General features: G+C 40.4%; 1 protein-coding gene across 2 annotated transcripts in view; it reads left to right on the forward strand.

The window, feature by feature from the left end:
• Nucleotides 1-23877, forward strand: part of PTPN9 (protein tyrosine phosphatase non-receptor type 9) — a 2029980-nt gene that overhangs the window by 1610589 nt on the left and 395514 nt on the right. For both annotated transcript variants that reach the window (XM_044077235.1, XM_044077236.1), the window contains exon 9: nt 7376-7445. In XM_044077235.1, coding sequence (XP_043933170.1) covers nt 7376-7445 — 70 coding nt within the window. The remainder of the gene's footprint in view (nt 1-7375; nt 7446-23877) is intronic.

The raw sequence follows: 23877 nt of genomic DNA on the forward strand, positions 1-23877 counted from the left end.
GATGGAGATGAAGTGTCTGAGATAGGTAGTAGGATGTACACTGTGGGACAGATGAAGAAATGAGGACATAAGAGCAGAAGCCAAAGAGAACAGATTACAGTGATTTGGGCACATGTGCGGAAAAGCAGAAGACAATCTGGTGAACAAGATTTGGGACAGACAGTAAGAAGGCAAGAGGAAACAAGGGTGTACAGCAAAGAGATGGAAGACCTGCGATAGGCATGAGCGTCAAAGAATGCAGGAGTGCGGCATTGAACAGAGATGGCGATAGCTGACATGATACCTGTCCTAATATAGAAAATGTGAAAAAGAGAAGGGGTTAATGATAACCAGTATAGCTAAGCTACTGCAGCAGTGATCATTCAAACATGTACTGTTATGGTAAGTTTTCTTGCACAACTGTAGATTTGACTAAATACTCATTAATGCAGTTTTTTCACTTAACACTTCCGTAAACGTTTCTTTTTGCCTACAGTCTTATCAGTCCCTAATAGGAAGGCAGTCTCAAACTCACAGTTCAAAATTCTGCTTGTCCTCAACCCACTCTTATTACATTTCCTTTCCTTGTTATTTACTTCCAATACCCTGGCTTCTTTACTAATTTTCTTCAGTAACTTATAGCCCCCTCTTGCCTGTTCTCCATGCTCCTACTTGCAGTCATCCCTGTTGGTAAAATCTTTCTCCATTCCTATGCTGGCTTAGTTCTTAAGACATTTTCTGTTGCTTTATAAATATAATATTGTGTGTAGTTTAGTCTTCTTAAGGATCTGCATCCAAAGTCCTACTGTCTCCTTATTTTGTGAACTCCTCTCATGTTTGAACGTAATTTCTTTACACTTTGATTTCTAATCTTCTACATACGAGACTTAAATGAGTAGCTCTAAAGTGGAATTTTAAATCTTGCGATCTTAAACCGTCTTGTTCTGTGGGGAGACTTAACTTATCCCACTTAACTCTTGCACACTTTCTCTCCCAAATAAATTCCTTCAATTCTATATTAACTATGGTCCACAACTTTTTCTTTGATTGAAAAAAAAGTCTTTTCTATATATGTAATACTAAACAGACTAGAAACAGTTTCACTGCTTGTACCTTACTGTCCATATCCATAGTCAAGAGATTCCAACTTATCGGTGTTTGTATTATCTTTTTAGTCTCTTCCCACACAACCTTTGTTGCCATACTCCTTTTCAGTCCATACATCTAAATATTTCATCTTGTCACGTCCCTATAAATATCGGTATTACTGAACCAGTTCATAGTTTACCAGCATAACCTTTGTTTAATCTTCATTTATTTTTTATCCTAAATTGTATCCTAAAAAAAAAAAAGAAAAAAAACTCACAAAATGTTTCTGGATGTATCAAGTACAAAATAATGTCATTTTCGAGTAAGGCTAACTTTTCTCAAGTACATTCCCAATTAAATGCTTGAATTTGAGAGTCCCCCTTATTATCTTTGCCAGTGATTCTAAATGTAAAGCAAATAAAGGAGATAAAGGAGGAAGAGGACACCCTTGCTAGGTTCCTCTTTTTCAACACAGCTTGTCAGAAGCTTAATTCTAGTCTCCGACATATCATGTAGCATCCTAAATAACCATATTATTGTATCAGGGAATGAAAATACTTCCATTGCTATATTTAAAATCCCAGCTGTCTGGATTGAATGATTTCTTTGCATTAAGACCCACTTATAATAGTGGCGTCATCTTACATTCTGCTTCTGTTTGGATTCTTGTTCTGTTAATGTTGTCAGATGTGTGCCTTCCCTTTATAAAACCACACTAATCCACAGACATAAACACTTTATAATCAAGTTTCAGATTTTGAAATTGGCCTATGTAAAACAGGGTCTGAAGGCTCTTGCCCCCTTTGGGTAATACAGCCACTACAGCTTTCTTCCAAGCTGCTTGTTCTCCCTAACCTTTTAAAATACTGTTATACAGAACCTTCCAGATCATTATCACTTTCCTCCCTTTCAGCTACCAAACTTCAGAGGTATACCATCTGTTCCTGGAGACTACCTTGTTGATTGATTATATCTCACCATTGTTACTTCATCTGTCCCTGTCTTAGTTATTAATTGTTGAGCCTCATAAGTTCATAGGCTGTTACTAGGCCCCTTGCTTAACTGCACACCAAACCATTTGAGTCCCAAGAATCATATGGGAGGCATGTTAATAGGGAGGTAGCTAAGGATTTGTGTGTGAGGGGGTGTTAGTGTAATCTTTTTCTTATGGATGGCCTCTGTCCATAAGGGACTTTGGGGTCAGACTTGGGTAATTTTTTGATTTCCCATCCAATTGTCAAGGTTTTGTTTGAATAGTGTCAGGGATGAACTCTGTTTTACGTGGATGGGGAGCCCATACCATAGTGCGGGGGCCCTTTGAGACACACATCTGTCTCTCCAGCATGTTCAGTTGATGTCACAAGTGAAGTTCAGATCCCTGGGTATGGTGTTTCTGGTGCTATTTGTTTTGCATGTGCAACAAAGCTATCGGGGTTGGGTCTGAGGAAACCCTTTAAGCCAGACAAAGATCCCCCTCTCAGCATCTTGTAGGAGACTGAATATAGTTACAGAGCCTTTAGGTGATCAGTGTAGAACAAGGTATTCTTGCCCTGAATTCTGCAGGTGAGAAACTTTTGTGGGCATTCAACTGTTGCAAGTATCTGTTTAGATACTTGTCAAAGCGGGCATTGTATTCAATGATAGCTCAACTAAGGGCCAAGTAGACTGGCACTGTAACTTCCTTGGACCTGGATGGCATACCGTTACCTATAAGCTGGGAAACATTGAACGATTTTATTATTATCTTAGCTATGTATTGGTGAAAGGCCAGATTGCTGTCTACATATGTTCCCAAATCCCTTATTATTGGGTTGACTGTTAGGGGTGTTTTATCAATGGAAACATTATAATGCATTTTTTAGCACTGAGTTTTAGGCCATGGCTTTGGCACCAGTTATTTGTCTATGTTAAACCCTCTTGCAAGATGTTGGCGTCTTGAGGAGAATCTGTAATAGCAATGAATTCACAGTCATCTGCAAACTTGGCGAACCAGAGGCCTTGAACATTAGTCTCGACTTCAAGAAGTAGATGTCAAACAGGGGCAGACTTAGTATAGAGCTCTGGGGTACTCAGCCAGTGACCAGTCTTTTGATGGTGGTAATCTCACTGATCCTGACTTCTTGGGTCCTGTCTGTGAGCCGGATAGCACTACAGTAAGTTATGTAGAAATTAATGCCTAGCTTAGAAAGCTTTAAATAATTCCTGAGTAAGGTATTGTACCAGATGCCTTGGCCAGGTCAAGATAAGCAGTATGCACTGTTTTACCCTAATCCATTGCCTTGGTGACCCTGTCAAAGAAGCTAACCAGGTTAAGGTGGCATGAATTTTCCTTAAAGCCATACTGGGGTGGGTTGCCAATATCCTTATTTATCATTTCCATGATAATTTGTTCAATGGCTTTGCATATTAGGCTTGTTAGACTGATAGTTCTTTAGTTTCCCAGGTCGGTTGACAGTCCGCCCTAATAGAGGGACTGACTGCTGTGGTCCTCCATTCACATAGAACATAACCTGTTTCAAGGCAGTAGTTGATGTGTGCCTCAAGTAGTCATTATAGGATGTATTTTGGACTATTAAGGAGGCAATCGAGGATGTTGTCAGGACCTGTAGAAGCAGTGTTCTTGACTTTAGCAAGTGCTGCCAGCACATGGTCCCTGCTAATAGTTGGGGGAAGTATGTTGGAAGGTCTTTCACCTGGTGCAGCTGGGGGAGAGTGGGGGGGCGGTGAAGTTTGAATTAAATTTATCACCTAGTAGATTTGCTATGTCACCTTGATCTGAGCAGGTAGTACTGTTCACCACCAATTCAGCCCAGTTCTTCTTTTAGTATATGCCCTGTTTAGCCGAGTATACCACCAATGGGGTTTGCTTTGGGTTTATTACTGAAAGGTAGGGCAGCCTGTATGTGGCCATTCATGTTTGTATAGGGACTCTGTGAATAATTCTGTAGAGGTAGCTGTGGTCTCAGGGGTAGGGGGAGCCTTGAATTTTGACAAACTGTCACTTAGTAGGATGTAGTTTGCCTTAGAGTAGTTCTGAACTGTTACTGGTTTGGCTATTTTTTCTGGGTTGATTTTTACTTCAAAGGAGACAGCTTTGTGATTTGACCTCACTAGCGAGGACGTGATGGGAGGGGTGCAGTGCTGTCTCATGTTAGTGAGTACCAGATCCAGTATGCTTGATTCTGTGGTTGGAGCATACACCATCTGTTCCAGGGTGTGTGTGCTAATAAAGTCCAGGAAGTATTGTGCCTGTGGGTTTGAGGCAGTGTATGTTTCCCAGTCTATAGAGGGGTAGTTAAAGTCATCTATAAATAGGGTGGTTGGATGTTGCATACCTCTAGTAGATTTAAGTAACAGTCATGGGACTCTAGGGCCATAGATGGTGACCTGTAGTTGGCCATGACATGGTGAGGGACCTTATTTATGGTGACGTACATGTGGATAACTTCCATGGTATCATCCTCTTCGGTTAGCCTTGAAGGTAGGTTTGTTGTTGTTTGTTTGTTGTAGGTTTGTTGGTCAAGATACTTCCACCTTTGGCCCCAGTTTGTGCTGTTGATAGTCCAAATATGTGAAAGACACTGTAGCCTTGCACTGCTGGAGTACTTTCTATAGCTTTAAACCAAGTCTTGGTCATGGTATAGATGTCTACATTCTCCAGAGTGAGGAGGGTTTGAAGGGTGTGGTGTTTTTTGTTTAGGCTCTTAGTTTTGAGTAGTAACACTTTTTTTTTTTTAAATAGAAACATCTTTATTCAATTATCACGTATGCCATAGGCAGTCATACATTTATATAAATGAAAACAAACTATACTAATATAATTTTAGTTGCAGACATTATACTCCAACAAATACTATTAAAAACTCCATATAAATATCACAACAGAAAATAATGACATTACTATAAAAGTATAAATATATAAATATAAATAAGTCATTTTGTATGGATATAAAAGTATCATAGAAGCTAAACATTATCTACTATGACAGGAATTTTTTTCAGCGACATCCACCCTGTCGCTGAAAAAATTTCCTGTCATAGTAGATAATGTTTAGCTTCTATGGTACTTTTATGTCCATATAAATGACTTATTTATATTTATATATAATGTCATTATTTTCTGTTGTGATATTTATATGGAGTTTTTTATAGTATTTGTTAGAGTCTTTTATGGTAAATGTTAGGTTGGTCACTTTAAATTGTGAGTTGTAATTATGATGTCAGAGTTAATTAATATAGAGTATATAAAGGCTGACTAATTAATTGCACATTTTAATGGTCTGAAGAAGCTGTATTGTGAAAGCGCTTACCTACTGTGTGCACTTATTAAACCTGATTCTTTTGGATATTATATGCATTGCTTTATTTGAACTGAGCTGTTTTCGTTTGGGAAGAACTGCATGGTTGTTGCTGCTGTTATTATCTATATTGTTGCTGTACTCTAAAATGATGGTTTAGAATTGAAATTGGCCTATATGAAGCTGGATCTATGGGGTCTTTACCCTCTTTATGCATCACAGCCACCACCGCTTTCTTCCAGGCTGTTGGTGCTTCTCATCCTCTTAAAATACTGTTAAAACCTTCCAGTTCTTTATTAGTTTCTCCCTCCTAGCTTTCACACCTCCACATATGGAATACCATCTATTCCTGGGGACTTTCCTGTAGATTGGTAATACATCACCACTTTTAATTCATCTCCTATCCTGTCAGTAATTGACCCTCATATTCCTCTAGCCTTGGCGTATTTAATTCTTCCATAAACATTTCCATTTGTACCTTTTCTTGATTTCCATATTTCTCTGCTTTATACAGATTTTCATAAAATTTCCAAAATATTTCTAGTACCCTGACTTGAACTACTTCCTCATCTTGACTGCTTTTCCCTACCAACTCTTTTTCCTTCTTGTACTCGCTCTAGCAAACTGTATTCATGTTGTTCTCCACTGTGCAATATTCTCTAAACCTTTTAATTGGTATTTGGCCTTTGCAATAAACTGTTGTTCTTAAATTTTGAAATTGTACTTGTTAATTATTATTTTACCTACACATTGTACTGATGTGCACAACGTTTTGACTTCTACTATACTTCTATGACCTTACTTTAATATTTTGTAAATATCATAATTACTTGTACTTATGTCTGGAGCTTTTCTCCTCAGGTCTCCACTGAAAATGGGCCTCTGGCTCAGCTGGACTAACCCGGTTAACAATTGTCAATAAATAAGTAATACCTCTACAGGGTTATCTTTCTTGTTATAAGCTACATAATCCGGTGACAACCCTTTCTGCTTTCTGTTGCCTGAGTCATTGTGCTAAAAATTTTTGTGCTGTGGAGTTATTATCAAAAAAAGTTGCTTAACAGCAGTCTTTATAAATTTGTGTATATTATCGAGTTTATATCTTATTTCTATGTTTAGCATTCTTCAATTGCTCCTCTTCTTGTTCTGTGAGATTCCCCCATTCTTTAATCTTTGTCAGTCCCGCTAAATAATTCTTACTTATTGTTAGTGTAAACTAGTAGAGTATTTGACTATCATCTGCTCTAAGTTTAATGTGAGTTTTGTCTGCATTTTGCATGCTTTCACTTTTTGTGTGTCAGCATAATGAACTGTCAGTATTTTGGTGCCAGTATTGTGAGCACATTTTGATCTGAGAGAGAGACGTATAGATTATGTGCTTTTTGTTCTAAGGAGACTTGTCAAAGTGGAAATCTAAATGTTTCGGCAAAAGATTTCAAAGTGTGTAACGTACCATTGATACGTCTTCAATTATGTACTTTCTTGTAAAGGTTTCTTTTGTGGAACTGAGATAAATTCCTATGATATGCTCACAGACACACACACATACCTGTGTGTATGTATATTTTTATACCCATTTTAGATGTGCTGTGGATAGAATTTTTAGAGCAGGCTGAAGGTTTATTTTATACATTCAAAACCATCTTTCTGAATGTTGTCTTGTTGATATTGTATTACTGTGAAAAATATTGCTTAGAAAAGAGTATTCTGACAAATATTTTGCCAGAGATTTTTCAGCAAGATTAAATATATGTAGTATAAACTATCACTGCAGTGGCAAACACAACTACATAGATGTTAAACTATAAGGGGTTAAATTCTGCGACATTCAGGTTGTAGTGAAGGAGCAAGCAGTTAAATTTTATATTGGCGTTATTTTTTTAGCTGCTAAAAGTGCTTTAGAACCAAAGAATATAGAAATGTCACTATTATATGATTATATTTTGCAGAGACATTACATATTTACTAATTTAATTAATTTAGGCAATATGTCTGTGTTTTTGTTACAGAGAAGTGACTACATTAATGCAAGTTTTATGGATGGTTACAAACAGAAAAATGCTTACATTGGCACACAAGGTAAAGTTAAGGTGTTTATACATTTCTTTGTCTCTTTCTGTGCCTTTTCATTTTCCTCCATACCTTTTAGGTTTTGGACTTTAATCCTTAGAAAGTGTGTATCATAGGCTACCTGTAATAAAACAATGATATAAAACTGGCAACAGCTGTGGATGTTTGTCATTCCCACTACCTCTGTAGCATTGCCTGTTATCTGCCAAGGTAACCCACTAATGGCCATCTTTCAGAAGCTCAGATTTCTCTCCCTCTGTCTTTCTGTGGCAGCTGATTAGCTGAGCATATCCTGAGAAGGAAGCCTTATTTGTCACAGGAAGTGGAAATTCAGTCTTCTTCTGCCATCCAAAGAAGAAGGCCCTCTGTGTATTAACAGGATCCAGTGCTGATTTTTTTTCCAGCTTACTGCTCAGATGAGCCCCATTTGGGGATCCCTTTCATTTTATTATTAGATTATTATCTTTCTATTTTTATTTATTTATTTTAATATTTTAGTTTTGTCAGTGTGTACTGTAATTCTAGGACTGTCTTGGGCAGAACATGAGTTTTTTCACCATTTGTACATTGTAAGAAAAAAACAAACCTCAAGGTCCCATTTGCCACTCAGTGATACAAAAAAGGAATGAATGCAGCCAAATATCTATGCAGCTATGGCAGAATGCTCGCAGTCTCAAACCAAGCCAAGTTATACATTCACAGAATGTTCACAGTCTCAGGCCAAGTCAAGTTTTAAATCCACACATCTTATTTCCAGATAAAAATCCCTTTATTGAAAGTAAATTACAACAGGTAAGTGCTTTCACAAACTTCTGTTTGCTTCATCAGACCATTTATAACTTGACTTGGCCTGAAACTGTGAACACTCTGTGGATTTATAACTGGGCTTGGTTTGAGACTGTGAGCATTCTGCCATAGCTGCTTCGGTATTTGGCTGCAACCATTTATACATTATTTACTATATGTATGGTTATATTCTGTGCGTTTTAAACATCACATCGCAATTTTAAAGCAAATGAAGTTATTTCACTATACACTGGAGATTTTACTCGTAGAGTAGAAAATGTAGTTTAAATTGTTATTAAATGTTATTTTATGGCAGTTTAATGTAGTTAAAGTGCGTGGAAGTAATTTTTTAACATTGGTTGTTTTGCTGTTTGGACTTTGTGTATTAGAAATTCTTTAACTTCTGTCAGTTATAAAAGAACTCTGAATACATTTCAAAAAGTTTTGTTATAATAGGACAGTTAAACTGTAAGTGCTTATTGTGATACATTATCCAGTACTGTCAGATTATTATTCTGGCTGGTGTTCTCTCCACTGACTTGATGGATCCTAACTGAGGTACACCCCCAATCAGATCTGGTTGCACCTAAAAAGAAAAACAAAGAAATGTATGCCTTGGCCTGGTGATTCTGTCTGGGCCAAAGCTCAGTCTGCAGGCCACTTACCTTTTTGCCCCATTTCCCTCTAATGTAGCTTTTTTCTGACACAATGGAGTTGGGTTTAGACATCCTTCGGGCCTTTTCCATCTGGCACATGTGGGAGAACCAAACCCTTAAGCTGCAGGAGTAGTAGTAAGAGACTCCTTGCCAGACATCATACAGCTGATAATCAGACTATAGCTGTTTACAATTTGAGTGTTGCATAAATAGCTGATTTTGGTGGTTGTGTTCCCATACATGGCTCTAGTGATAGTTTGGCTGAAGACCATTCTTTTGTGTGTGAGAATGATGAGGAAGTTAGTGATTTCCAAGTTGACACTGAGTCCAGTCAGTCTGATATTTCAAAAGGGGAACCTAAGTTTAAGCCCAAACAAGTGTTCACTTTAACTCCAATGATTGCTGGATCTAGTGATCTTTTTGCTTAGGAACAGTCGGGAACTTCCCCAGAGCTAGGCAGGATATATGACCTTACTGAGGACGAGATGCCCAGCTCTGTGATTCCCCCCACCACCACCACCACCAGGCTTGGAAGATGTTTATAAAGCTGCCTGCAGGACACAAGTATGTTTTCCAAAAGTCCCTAAAAAGGCTCAGAGAAAATATAGGGTCTCCTAGGATAAAACAGGTCCCTTTTCTCATCTGACTACTTACTCAGCTGAAGTCTCCTTTGTGTCATCTAATCCGGCACCCCCTCTCCCCCAATAAAGAGGGAAATGTTTAGATCTTCAGGGCAATAGGACATGTCTTTCTAGTAATCTATCCTTTAGAATGTTAAAATATCAAGGCTATCTGTGGAATTTTTTTTAATGTGCATGCAGTTTCCATGATTTTGCTACATCTTTACCTGCAGAGCAAAAGTCCTATACAAATGAAATTGTTTCTAATTTGACTCAGGTTTTGATTCATGCTTTGAGAGGTTGAGACATGCTTTGAGAGGTGTGCTTGAATATGAAGATACAGTCTTGAGAAATGTATGCTTGGTTACGTGATCAAAACTTCTCCTATTTAAAAGGCGAAATTTTGAATGCACCTTTAAGTTCTGAATTGGTATTTGGGCTGTATGTTACACAGATTTACAAACAATAGGATGATAGAGGCAAATTAATGCATGGGGTATCTAGAATGTTTCGTAGACCCAGGTACCCTCCAGACAAGGCATCTTCCTTCAAGTGGCAAAATAAATAAAAACCGAGCCAAACAAAAGTCAGGGATCCAAAAGGAAATGGCAGGAGGCTAATTCTTCGAAACCAAACAAGATGTGTCCCCTTTCCGAAAAACACATCAACCCCCCTACAAAGTAATAACTATAAAGAGTTACAGAGTACCCCTAAACCTGTCCTGCCCTTCCTTCTCCTCCTCCTTCTCACAGGTTGTCTCTCAACTCTGCAGCATAGCCCCAAGCAGTCTCAGACAAATGGGTTCTGACAATAATTCATAGAGGATACACATGGCAGTGGATAGAAAATCCTCCCCTTTCAGTGGAATTCCCCTATACCAACTGTACCAGACAGAGATGTTGCCTCCAGTGCTCCATTACATGATAGAAGGAAGGTTCTTAGAACCAGTTCCTGTAGTACACAAAGGCAAAGGATTTTACTCAAAATCTTTTTGGTACCAAAAAAGCACTCGTGGAGATCTGTCCTAGATTTGTCTTTTCAAATCCACGTGGGCCAGCAGAGTAATCCAGGCTGCAGAGAGCTGAATAAGCGACTTTTCTTGATACTAAGTATATTTTTGTTGCTTTCCACATCTGAATACCTAGCAACTGTATTTCGCCTGCCTTTCTGTTACATTGAAGCTGTTTTTACTGCATTTAACTTAATATTGCACTTGGAATCCTTGTTTGTTACTATTTGACTGTATTTGTAGCAAATTCTTCTGTGTAAGCTGTAGTAGCTGATTCATAGCATTTATAAGTGTTTGCTGTACCTGTTTCTGCCTGTTTTGTGAAAAAAAAGAAAAAAAAGAAAAAATATCTCTTGTTTTTCCTGCTTTACTAGTTTAGTCCAGTTTCAGAGTTGCTGATTCCTGGGCTTTGGTTGTAGTTCCTGTGTACTGTTTCCTTGCCTTATTTGGGGAAGGAAGCTACCTTGCTTTCCTGCTTTACTAGTTTAGTCCAGTTTCAGAGTTGCTGATTCCTGGGCTTTGGTTGTAGTTCCTGTGTACTGTTTCCTTGCCTTATTTGGGGAAGGAAGCTAGCTTGCTTACCAGTGGGAGTGGGAAGCATTGAGCTGCCTTTTGTCCAGTTTTGTGAGGTTTCAGCCAGTAACTAGTAGTTTATTGGTCGTTTTGGGCCAGTTTCTAGCTTTTTCCAGCCCCTGGTATAAAACTTTCAGCTTGTACCTACTCAGCACAGACTCCACGTGGGCCAGCAGAGTAATCCAGGCTGCAGAGAGCTGAATAAGCGACTTTTCTTGATACTAAGTATATTTTTGTTGCTTTCCACATCTGAATACCTAGCAACTGTATTTCGCCTGCCTTTCTGTTACATTGAAGCTGTTTTTACTGCATTTAACTTAATATTGCACTTGGAATCCTTGTTTGTTACTATTTGACTGTATTTGTAGCAAATTCTTCTGTGTAAGCTGTAGTAGCTGATTCATAGCATTTATAAGTGTTTGCTGTACCTGTTTCTGCCTGTTTTGTGAAAAAAAGAAAAAAATATCTCTTGTTTTCCTGCTTTACTAGTTTAGTCCAGTTTCAGAGTTGCTGATTCCTGGGCTTTGGTTGTAGTTCCTGTGTACTGTTTCCTTGCCTTATTTGGGGGAAGGGAAGCTACCTTGCTTTCCTGTTTTACTAGTTTAGTCCAGTTTCAGAGTTGCTGATTCCTGGGCTTTGGTTGTAGTTCCTGTGTACTGTTTCCTTGCCTTATTTGGGGGAAGGGAAGCTACCTTGCTTACCAGTGGGAGTGGGAAGCATTGAGCTGCCTTTTGTCCAGTTTTGTGAGGTTTCAGCCAGTAACTAGTAGTTTATTGGACGTTTTGGGCCAGTTTCTAGCTTTTTCCAGCCCCCTGGTATAAAACTTTCAGCTTGTACCTACTCAGCACAGACTCCACGTGGGCCAGCAGAGTAATCCAGGCTGCAGAGAGCTGAATAAGCGACTTTCCTTGATACTAAGTATATTTTTTGTTGCTTTCCACATCTGAATACCTAGCAACTGTATTTCGCCTGCCTTTCTGTTACACTGAAGCTGTTTTTTACTGCATTTAACTTAATATTGCACTTGGAATCCTTGTTTGTTACTATTTGACTGTATTTGTAGCAAATTCTTCTGTGTAAGCTGTAGTAGCTGATTCATAGCATTTATAAGTGTTTGCTGTACCTGTTTCTGCCTGTTTTGAAAAAAAAAAAAAAAGAAAAAATATCTCTTGTTTTTCCTGCTTTACTAGTTTAGTCCAGTTTCAGAGTTGCTGATTCCTGGGCTTTGGTTGTAGTTCCTGTGTACTGTTTCCTTGCCTTATTTGGGGAAGGAAGCTACCTTGCTTTCCTGCTTTACTAGTTTAGTCCAGTTTCAGAGTTGCTGATTCCTGGGCTTTGGTTGTAGTTCCTGTGTACTGTTTCCTTGCCTTATTTGGGGGAAGGGAAGCTACCTTGCTTACCAGTGGGAGTGGGAAGCATTGAGCTGCCTTTGTCCAGTTTTGTGAGGTTTCAGCCAGTAACTAGTAGTTTATTGGTCGTTTTGGGCCAGTTTCTAGCTTTTTCCAGCCCCTGGTATAAAACTTTCAGCTTGTACCTACTCAGCACAGACTCCACGTGGGCCAGCAGAGTAATCCAGGCTGCAGAGAGCTGAATAAGCGACTTTTCTTGATACTAAGTATATTTTTGTTGCTTTCCACATCTGAATACCTAGCAACTGTATTTCGCCTGCCTTTCTGTTACATTGAAGCTGTTTTACTGCATTTAACTTAATATTGCACTTGGAATCCTTGTTTGTTACTATTTGACTGTATTTGTAGCAAATTCTTCTGTGTAAGCTGTAGTAGCTGATTCATAGCATTTATAAGTGTTTGCTGTACCTGTTTCTGCCTGTTTTGTGAAAAAGAAAAAAAAAGAAAAAATATCTCTTGTTTTTCCTGCTTTACTAGTTTAGTCCAGTTTCAGAGTTGCTGATTCCTGGGCTTTGGTTGTAGTTCCTGTGTACTGTTTCCTTGCCTTATTTGGGGAAGGGAAGCTACCTTGCTTTCCTGCTTTACTAGTTTAGTCCAGTTTCAGAGTTGCTGATTCCTGGGCTTTGGTTGTAGTTCCTGTGTACTGTTTCCTTGCCTTATTTGGGGAAGGGAAGCTACCTTGCTTACCAGTGGGAGTGGGAAGCATTGAGCTGCCTTTTGTCCAGTTTTGTGAGGTTTCAGCCAGTAACTAGTAGTTTATTGGTCGCTTTGGGCCAGTTTCTAGCTTTTTCCAGCCCCTGGTATAAAACGCGCTAAACGCCGTTAGCGCGATTTAGAGCGATTTAGCCGGAGCTGCCACTGTTGCACACTAGGGCAGCGCCGGTTAAGCAGGTTTAAACTATTCGGCTACCTAAAGTCCACTCTTCAAATTTTCCTTAAAACTACCTTCCTCGAACTATACTACTGATCAAATCAGCGTATCCTATAACTAAAAGATCAACTCTACTTGACTCCAAGTAGACTATTCTCTATCTATTAAACCTAGCACTTGCTCCTTCAGTACTTATTACCTTGATACGGCACTCTTGTCATAGATAGTACCCCAAAAGGGAACCCCCATTTCTCGGTCACCCACGTCCCCGGAATCTTTTTAAAGTTTTCGCCTACCCTTCTAGCATGTCGAGGATCAGTTGCTAGTGTCCTCTCCTGCTCAGCTGGTGAACCTGGGAATATTGAGGCAATGTTTCAATTGCCTCATGTACACAGACAACCCTTTCCTCCTCCCACAAAACACAAATACATGCGAGAGATGCAACTATACGGCCAAACTGGAGGCTGAGCTCTTTCAACATAGGACTGGCAAGACCAGTCAGGAGGAGAAGGTTACCACACACACTATAGACCCAGTCTCACATAGTACCATTACAACCTCAAATCATACACATAAACACACAAAGACATACTCGGAGGCTCTGATCAAAAATCTACCAAAACAGCAGAGGCCACCAAAGCAGACACCCAAACAACCACCACCTCAGAACACAACACCCGCAACACATAGACCTCTCAGTCAGAGTGTCAAACAGTCACAGCCCTTAAGGCCAAACAAAATGCCAGACACACTAGTCATTGGTGACTCCATAGTCAGACACACTGATGTCCCGCTCACCAGACTGAGTAAGGAGAAGGTCACAGTAAGCTGCCTGTCGGGCGCTAGAATCCGCCACATAACGCAAGCACTCAGGTCTCTCAACAGCAGGTACAAATATGACTCAGTCATCGTCCACGCTGGTGTAAACGACCTGAGACGTACCTCCTTGGACTACATGAAAAGAGACATTGAGGAGCTCTCTGATTATGTAGCCCAGGCAGGTATGACCCTGACCTTGAGCAGTATCCTACCTTCACCAAGAATGATGCCACAATACAGAGATAAGATGATCAGCTTTAACAATTGGCTTAAACACTGGTGTCATTCAAAGGGGATCCAGTATCTGTCTGCCTGGGATGACATGCTGGGCAAGCCACGCTGTTTCTTGCAAGGGATGGCTTGCACCTGTCACCCTGGGATTCCGGATATTGGCAAAGGCTCTTGCCACCCCCATAGTGCCTTTTTAGGCAAGGCTCAAATTCTAAACCTACCACCCTAGAACACAAAAAGGAAAAACTAAGGGTAATGCTGCTCAATGCCAGAAGTCTAAATCTCAAAATGCACGCACTCGAGGCCCTTCTCAGTATGGAGAACATCGATGTCTGTGCTGTGACAGAAACCTGGTTCAAGGCTCCTGAGAGCACCCCAGCGCTATCAGGTTTTACCTCATATCATGCTCCGCCCCAAAATCCGGACAATACTAAGAAAGGAGGGGGTATCCATATTCATCAAGGACACCCACACCTCAAGACTGGTGGCAACGCACGATGCATCGGAGACCATCCAGGTGCAATTAACCATAGGCAAGACTGCTCTGCAAATTGTAGCATGTTACAGGCCACCCTCACAAACTCAGGAAACTCACATGGCCTTCCTGAAAACACTAGAGGGGATAAATGTATCACCAAACACCATCATACTAGGTGACTTCAATTACCCTAATATAGACTGGGAACACTACTCAAGCCCAAACACCCTAGCCCAAAAGTTCCTGGAATTCATAAACTCAAATGCCATGGAACAACTAGTCACCATCCCCACAAGAGGAGATAACATACTTGATCTCATCATCACGAACATGGGAGCACAATGTTCAACACCGAAGTATACCCTCACTGGTGAGATCAGATCACAAACTAATCTCGCTGGAGGTCCTCATCCCACCCCACCTGAAATAAAAAGACCACAGTAAAGAACTTCTCAAAAGCCGACTTCACACTTCTAAAGACTAGTGTGGTCTCCTTTCAGGCCCCGAGCCGGCGGAAAACAATACTCAAGCCGCTGAATCACTTACAAACGCCTTCTACCAGCACCTGCAGGACTGCATGGATAAGGCAATCCCAAGCAAAACAAAGACTCTTTGTACCAAAGGCAAGCGTCCAGTCTGGTGGACCCCAGCCATAAAACAAACTCTACAACAAAGGAGGAAGCTACTACAAGATAGAGCAAAATCCTTAAAAGGTAAGACACCCTTGATCACTATAAGTAAAAACTAAGAGCTCTCATAAAATCATCCAAAGCAAATTTAGAGAAAAATAGCTAAAGACTCAAAAAGACAATCATAAGGCCTTCTTTAGCTATGTTAGAAACCTAGGAGGAAACTCCCAGATATGCTCAGAACTAGTTCAAAATGATGTGAAGATTACTGATCCTACAGACATTGCCAACATACTGGCTGACAGGTTCAGTGCAAACTTCTCCCCTCCCCCAAAGGAGAGATATCTATACCAAATGAGTGCAGCCCCCAAACATCTCCAGCGCCCAAGTGAGAACTGCTCTCTCCAAAGCAAAAACACAGCATCCATGGGACCCGATGGTGTCCCCGGCTGTGTGCTCCACGAACTCAATGAGGAATTAAACCCACAGCTAGGACAGCTGTTTAATCAAAGTCTTACCTCTGGGATAAAGGGCCCCCCCAAAGGGGGAGGTTGGCCCAACTTTCAAACTGGTGGGGGTTTCCCAAAAAAAAAATTTTCCACCCAAAGGGGCGGGTTTTTTCCCCTTTTAAAAAGACCCCTTTGGGAAAAATTACCCCGGGGGCCCATTAAGGGCTTGAAAAAAAAAAGCCCTTAAAATTTCCCGGGGAAAGCCCCCAATTTTGGGAGGATCAAATTAAATGGGGACCCTACGAGAGTAGAAAATGTAGTTTAAATTGTTAGTAAATGTTATTTCGTGGCAGTTTAGTGTAGTTAAAGTGCGTGGAAGTAATTTTTTTAACATTGGTTGTTTTGTTGTTTGACTTTGTGTATTAGAAATTTTAACTTCTGTCAGTTATAAAAGAACTCTGAATACATTTCAAAAAGTTTTGTTATAATAGGACAGTTAAACTGTAAGTGCTTATTGTGATACATTATCCAGTACTGTCAGATTATTATTCTGGCTGGTGTTCTCTCCACTGACTTGATGGATCCTAACTGAGGTACACCCCCAATCAGATCTGGTTGCACCTAAAAAGAAAAACAAAGAAATGTATGCCTTGGCCTGGTGATTCTGTCTGGGCCAAAGCTCAGTCTGCAGGCCACTTACCTTTTTGCCCCATTTCCCTCTAATGTAGCTTTTTTCTGACACAATGGAGTTGGGTTTAGACATCCTTCGGGCCTTTTCCATCTGGCACATGTGGGAGAACCAAACCCTTAAGCTGCAGGAGTAGTAGTAAGAGACTCCTTGCCAGACATCATACAGCTGATAATCAGACTATAGCTGTTTACAATTTGAGTGTTGCATAAATAGCTGATTTTGGTGGTTGTGTTCCCATACATGGCTCTAGTGATAGTTTGGCTGAAGACCATTCTTTTGTGTGTGAGAATGATGAGGAAGTTAGTGATTTCCAAGTTGACACTGAGTCCAGTCAGTCTGATATTTCAAAAGGGGAACCTAAGTTTAAGCCCAAACAAGTGTTCACTTTAACTCCAATGATTGCTGGATCTAGTGATCTTTTTGCTTAGGAACAGTCGGGAACTTCCCCAGAGCTAGGCAGGATATATGACCTTACTGAGGACGAGATGCCCAGCTCTGTGATTCCCCCCACCACCACCACCACCAGGCTTGGAAGATGTTTATAAAGCTGCCTGCAGGACACAAGTATGTTTTCCAAAAGTCCCTAAAAAGGCTCAGAGAAAATATAGGGTCTCCTAGGATAAAACAGGTCCCTTTTCTCATCTGACTACTTACTCAGCTGAAGTCTCCTTTGTGTCATCTAATCCGGCACCCCCTCTCCCCCAATAAAGAGGGAAATGTTTAGATCTTCAGGGCAATAGGACATGTCTTTCTAGTAATCTATCCTTTAGAATGTTAAAATATCAAGGCTATCTGTGGAATTTTTTTTAATGTGCATGCAGTTTCCATGATTTTGCTACATCTTTACCTGCAGAGCAAAAGTCCTATACAAATGAAATTGTTTCTAATTTGACTCGGGTTTTGATTCATGCTTTGAGAGGTTGAGACATGCTTTGAGAGGTGTGCTTGAATATGAAGATACAGTCTTGAGAAATGTATGCTTGAGTTACGTGATCAAAACTTCTCCTATTTAAAAGTAAATTTTGAATGCACCTTTAAGTTCTGAATTGGTATTTGGGCTGTATGTTACACAGATTTACAAACAATAGGATGATAGAGGCAAATTAATGCATGGGGTATCTAGAATGTTTCGTAGACCCAGGTACCCTCCAGACAAGGCATCTTCCTTCAAGTGGCAAAATAAATAAAAACCGAGCCAAACAAAAGTCAGGGATCCAAAAGGAAATGGCAGGAGGCTAATTCTTCGAAACCAAACAAGATGTGTCCCCTTTCCGAAAAACACATCAACCCCCCTACAAAGTAATAACTATAAAGAGTTACAGAGTACCCCTAAACCTGTCCTGCCCTTCCTTCTCCTCCTCCTTCTCACAGGTTGTCTCTCAACTCTGCAGCATAGCCCCAAGCAGTCTCAGACAAATGGGTTCTGACAATAATTCATAGAGGATACACATGGCAGTGGATAGAAAATCCTCCCCTTTCAGTGGAATTCCCCTATACCAACTGTACCAGACAGAGATGTTGCCTCCAGTGCTCCATTACATGATAGAAGGAAGGTTCTTAGAACCAGTTCCTGTAGTACACAAAGGCAAAGGATTTTACTCAAAATCTTTTTGGTACCAAAAAAGCACTCGTGGAGATCTGTCCTAGATTTGTCTTTTCTAAACACCTTTGTAAAAGTTCCATAATTCAAAATGCTAACCTCACAGTCAGCCCTAGCATTCCATAATTCAAAATGCTAACATCACAGTCAGTCTTACCATTGCTTCCAGACCACTGTTTCATGGTGACACTCTAGATCTCAAGAAAGCTTATATTTGTATTGCTTCCAATTACAGAAATTGTTTGAGATTTCATGTATCTGGCTTATGCTGTCAGTTTTATTTATTACCCTTTGGGCTATCTGCTGTGCCTCCTTTGTTCATAGGTAGGTACTAGGCTATCGGCCCAAGTGCCTAAATAAGTCTAACCAACAAGGTTTCCTAGTTTTCGCCACCCAAGAAAGTTATTTTTCTGTGCCACTGTCAAGCAGAGACACATAAGTGATCCCCAGGGTGTATTTCCTATTTCCCATCCACTCATCAAGATTTTTCTTGAAGAGTGCTAATGAAGAACTTTGCTTGACATAGATGGGTAGCCTGTTCCAGAGTATGGGAAGTCTCTGGGTCAGGAATCTATCCCTCCAGCATGTCCTGTTTATTGTGGTGAGTGTGTAGCTCGGAGGGATTGGGATTTCTTTAGGTGTAGCATGTCCAACAGCTCTGGGTTTGACATAGCTTTATATGTTAGGCAGAGATCACCTTGGAGTAGGCGATATGCTACAGAGTAAAGCTGGAGTTTTTTGATACGGTCAGTGTAGGGCATTTGTAATCCTCTTTGTGAGGTACTTCTGTGGCCTTTCCAGCTGCTGCAGATGTCTTGTGAGGTACATTGTTTTACAGAGTGTTTGGCCAAGTAGTTGCCTATTGCAGAACTTTACACATCCAGTTTTCACTTGTTTAGATGACTTGGTGATCTGTGCAGATTCTGTATCCAGGAGTCCTTAGGCAAGGTTGCATCCCTTCTTTCCCACCTAGCTTTAAATTGAACCTTCAAAAGTCCTTCCTGACACCCTGTCAACAAAATTTATTCCTGGAGTGTTTGATAAACACAGTTAAGATGATGGCCTTCTTACTGTAAGACAAAATTCTGACTTATTAGGGCATTTTCCTATGAAATGATCCTCATGATACCACTAGCCAGACTATACATGAGAAAAATTCTGTGGTACTTGAAGAATTACTGGACACAGCATCATTACCCCTTGGATTTCCAGGTTCCAGTACTAGGATTAGTGAAACAGGAATTGCAGTGGTGGAGGAATGAACAGTCTCTGAATCCAGGACTCCGTTTCTGTCTTTAGACCCCAGTCCAATCTGTCCAGTTGAACTTTTCAAATTTTGCATGAGGAGCAGTGTCCTGGGAGTTGAAGTGCAAGGCTTCTGGGTTCCTCAGGACATGCCAAAGTGCATAAACATAAAAAACATATTGGCAATGATTTGTGCCTTAAAAGTTCAACACCCCTTATGAATTCCAGGTCCTCTTCATGTGGTCTCAGACAACATTACTGTGACGTGGTACTTGAACAATCAAGGGAGTACAAGTTCATAATGTCTTTGCCAGATGGCAGCGATGGCCTGGGTTCTGGATCTACAGCATTCTCTGGCTCTTCAGGCCTTATACATTCCATTAGAGCAAAACACAGCGACAGACTAAACAGATCCTAGATGGACCCTCATGAGTGGAAGCTCCATGTAAAGGTCTTCCAGGACATGAGCCAGATGTGGAGAACACCTCATGTAGATCTGCTTGCTGCTTTTCAAAACAGACAACTGAAAAAAAAATTGTGCAAGACATCCTTGTAGCCATGCTCAGAAGACAGATGCTCTATCATTCCAGTGGTTGGGAATGTTCCTTTATACATTTCCACCCTTTCCAGTCATTCCCAAGGTACTTCTAAACATTAAGAAAGAATTAGCAAAGATCATTGTGGTAATCCCCTTTTGGCCCAGGCAGAGTTGGTTCTCTCTTTTAATAGAATTGACCAGGGGCAGTTAACACAAGCTTCCTCACAGAGTCAATCTGCTCACACAGCATCAGTGGTGAGTGGTACACCCATCTTAGAGCAATTGTAACTGACAGCCTGGATGATTCTATTTTGATACCTTTTTTGGCACTTGTTCCTTAAGGATGTGCAGTGGGTATTTAAGGAGCAAGAAAAACTGCAACTAGAGGTTTTCTAGGTTGTGCCCAGCCAATAAGAGAAGTCCTGAAAGAGTTTCAACCCCTTTGGTTTTGAAATTTATTTTATTTATTTATTTAAATTTGTTGACCGGGAGTGTCCGACTGGACGTGGGTCCATTTTCAGCGGAGGCCCAGGGAGAGAAGCTCCACAGTAAAATAAACAGACAGTAGTTACATTGGATTACATAGTGATTAACAATTTAACATAGAAATTACTTACAACATATTTACAGATGAAGAACATAGTACATCAGTAGACAACTAGAATCTTTATCTGTGAAGTACATAACAGGCATTAACAAATGTAACAATGAGAAGTTCATGCTGTATAATAAGTACTAGGCTTATAAGCATCTGAGCTTGCTATCATCAAGGTAGTTAGTGGAGGTGAAAGAAAGGTAGTAGTTGGATGGGGTGGATGATATTAGAGTGGGAGTTGGAAGGGCATAGCCAGCATGTTTTTAGGTGCGCTTTTAATAAAGTTTTGAAGTTGGTGCATGATGGTATGGAGGTAATTGTGGGTGGGAGTGAGTTCCATAATTTGGCTATGGCGCAAGAGAATAGTGCTTCACCAGCAGAGTTATTGGCTTTAGTGATCTGCAAGTGATTTTTGTTGCTGGATCTTAGTGGTCTGGTGGTGCGATAGGGTTGGAGTAGATTCTGGAGGGATGGGACATTTAGTGGATGGTTTACTAGTTTGTGGGTGAGTGAGAGTTGATACCACTGAAGGAGGTGAGGGAGTTCAAGCCAGCCCAGTTCAGCAAGTGAGAGACAGTGGTGACTACGGTAGGATGCCCCTGTGGCGAATTTTGCAATTTTGTTGTAGCAGGTCTCTAGCTTGTTTAGATCACATTGCCTTAGGTTGGTATATACTGGAGAGGCATAAAGTAGGGTGGAGATAAGGTGAGAATTTGCTATTGAAATCTTTGCTGCTTTGCTGTGAGAAATTGTTTATTTCTGTATAATGCTCCTAGTTTTTTGTGGACTTTTTTTACGGTCATAGATATGTGAATGTCAAATTTTAGTGTATTGTCTATTTCCACTCCTAGCAATTTGGTGTGTTCAGTTGGGTATATAGTGGTGTTGTCTTTTGCTGTGATGTTAAAATGAGAGTTGTTTTGAGTATGTTTGGTGGGTTGGAAGATGAGTAGTTTAGTTTTGTTTGGGTTGAGTATTAATTGGGCATCGGATAACCATGTTTCAACAGAGGAAAAGGCTTCCTGTGTGACTTTTTGCAGTTTGGGTAGCGACTGGGCTGAGCAGATGATGGTAGAGTCACCTGCGTATTGGATGAGTGTGCCATGTTTGGTGGCAGAGGCTAGATTATTGGTGTAAACAGAGAAAAGTAGATCTTCGTAGAGATGGTTTGGCATACTATATGCTTTTATCGGGTCTATGTTATTTGAAAGAAGATTTATAACTTCAAATACCATATGGGCGACACCATATGGTCAAAGTCAGAAAACTTTGAATTCGGGGGAAAAAAAAGAAAAGACAAAACCCTAAACTAAGAGTTGTAGACAGGAGGGCAAGCCCCTTTGCACACTCCACACCCCCCCACTCTTTAAATATAACAACTCTGGGACCGCACTATAATGTGGTAAAGGGAAAACTTCTCTTTACTGCACTATAGTGCGATCTCGGAGTTGGTATATTTAAAGAGCGGGGGGTGTGGGGATGCAGGGGGACTTGCGCCCCCTGCTTTAACATCTTAGGTGACCTTTTTGGGTTTTTTTTTTTTTTTCCGTATCGTATGGTGTCACCCATATGGTATTCGAAGTTAGAAATCTTCATTCAAATAATGTAGACATGCTTTTTTCAAAGTACATCCTGGTGCCACCTCAGCTTGTCTGCCTATGGATCCCCTCTTTTGTGTCTCTTTATCAGTTTATGAAAGGAGTGTTGCATGTAAGACCCCCTCAGAAGCAAATTTCTCTTCTCTGGGATCTCAACTTTATTCTTGAAAAATTGTCCTTCGTTCCTTTTGAACGTGTCTGTCAGGCTGGCTGATTTATGGTTCTTTACCTGGAAGGCTTTGACTTATTGCACTGGCATCTGCAAGACGAGCCTGTGAGCTGCAGCTTTCATGGCAGGCCAACCTTGTCTGAGTTTTCACAAAGACGGGGTTGTGTTATGCACTAATCCATCATTCATGTCTAAAGTTGTTTCTGAATTTACCTTGAATCAATTTCTCAGTGTTCTATCCTAATCCAAAAAAAAAAAAAGAGGAAAGATTTTATGTACCTTGGATGCACACTGACAGCTCAGGTACTACCTTGACAGAACAAAGCCAATTAGGAATGCTGAACAGCTGTTTTTCTCGTAGGTGGGGGACTAAGAAAGGTCAACCTATCTCTAATCAAACTGTTGCATAATGGTTATTGTCTGCTATTGTTTTCTGTTACTACCTCCAAGGTAACTCAATCCCAGGCAAGGTTAAAGCTTACTCAACTTGGGCCTTATCCTCTTTGATGGCATGTTGGAAAGGGATGGACTGTAGAACCATTTTAGGTGCAGCAACCTGGATTCCTGTTCATAGCTTCAGAAAACATTACAAACTGGATTATTTTCAGTGTACAGAGCAGGCTTTGCTAGGACTATTCTCCAGGGGCTCCTGCTTGTTTATCCTACCACCTACCAGGTAGGGTAAGCTTAGGAAATTTATGTAAAGTAGCTCTGAGGCAGTTGATTAAGTCCTACATACATGTATCAGTAGATGTTCAATTCCGCACTATCTCAGTGGCATCATGCACCCACCCACAACCCCCCAGATTGTGCATAGTTGAGGTGGGTTTCAACCTCTTTGATTCAGCTGTTGTTGGATTATTTTTTATGTGGCATTGTGATTGGCTGTGAATTTACTCTTGCTAGGTGATGCTAGCTTCATGTACTTTCCTGTCCTCCTTTGTGGACATAAAAAATATATGCTTAGCCAATCAGCTGTCTCAGGAAGAAAGAGAGAGGGAGGGAGGGTAGTCTGAGGTTTTGAAAGCTGGCCAGTACTAGGTTACCTTGACAGTTAACCCAAAATGCCAGTGAGGGTAGGGAATTCAAACATCTGCTGTTACAGTACAGGTAAGTAAGACTTGTGCAACTGTAATTTTATAAACAGCATTTTTTTTCATCTTTATAGAAAGCATGATTTTAGACAAGTAGAGCAATGACTTTTAAGTTGAATGTCTGGTGTAGTAATGTTGCTTACTTGCCTTGTTTCCTTACAAATGTGAATAAAAACAGGGGTGGTTAAACTTGGTTGGTAGGCACATATCCCACTCGCTGCACTGACAGCTAGTCCATTGCAGAAAACAATGTTATAACTAACTGAAGTGGATAATTGTGTGTCTGATTGAGGAAAAATAGTGAAGAAAACAGAGATGAAATTTTTCTTTTTTGGTCTATTTTTTTCACAGTGTGTGGCACTTACTTCACACTTCCTCTGT

This window comes from Protopterus annectens, chromosome 7.part0 (assembly GCF_019279795.1).
Source record: "Protopterus annectens isolate FY-2018-M chromosome 7.part0, PAN1.0, whole genome shotgun sequence".
Taxonomy (NCBI): Eukaryota; Metazoa; Chordata; order Ceratodontiformes; family Protopteridae; genus Protopterus; species Protopterus annectens.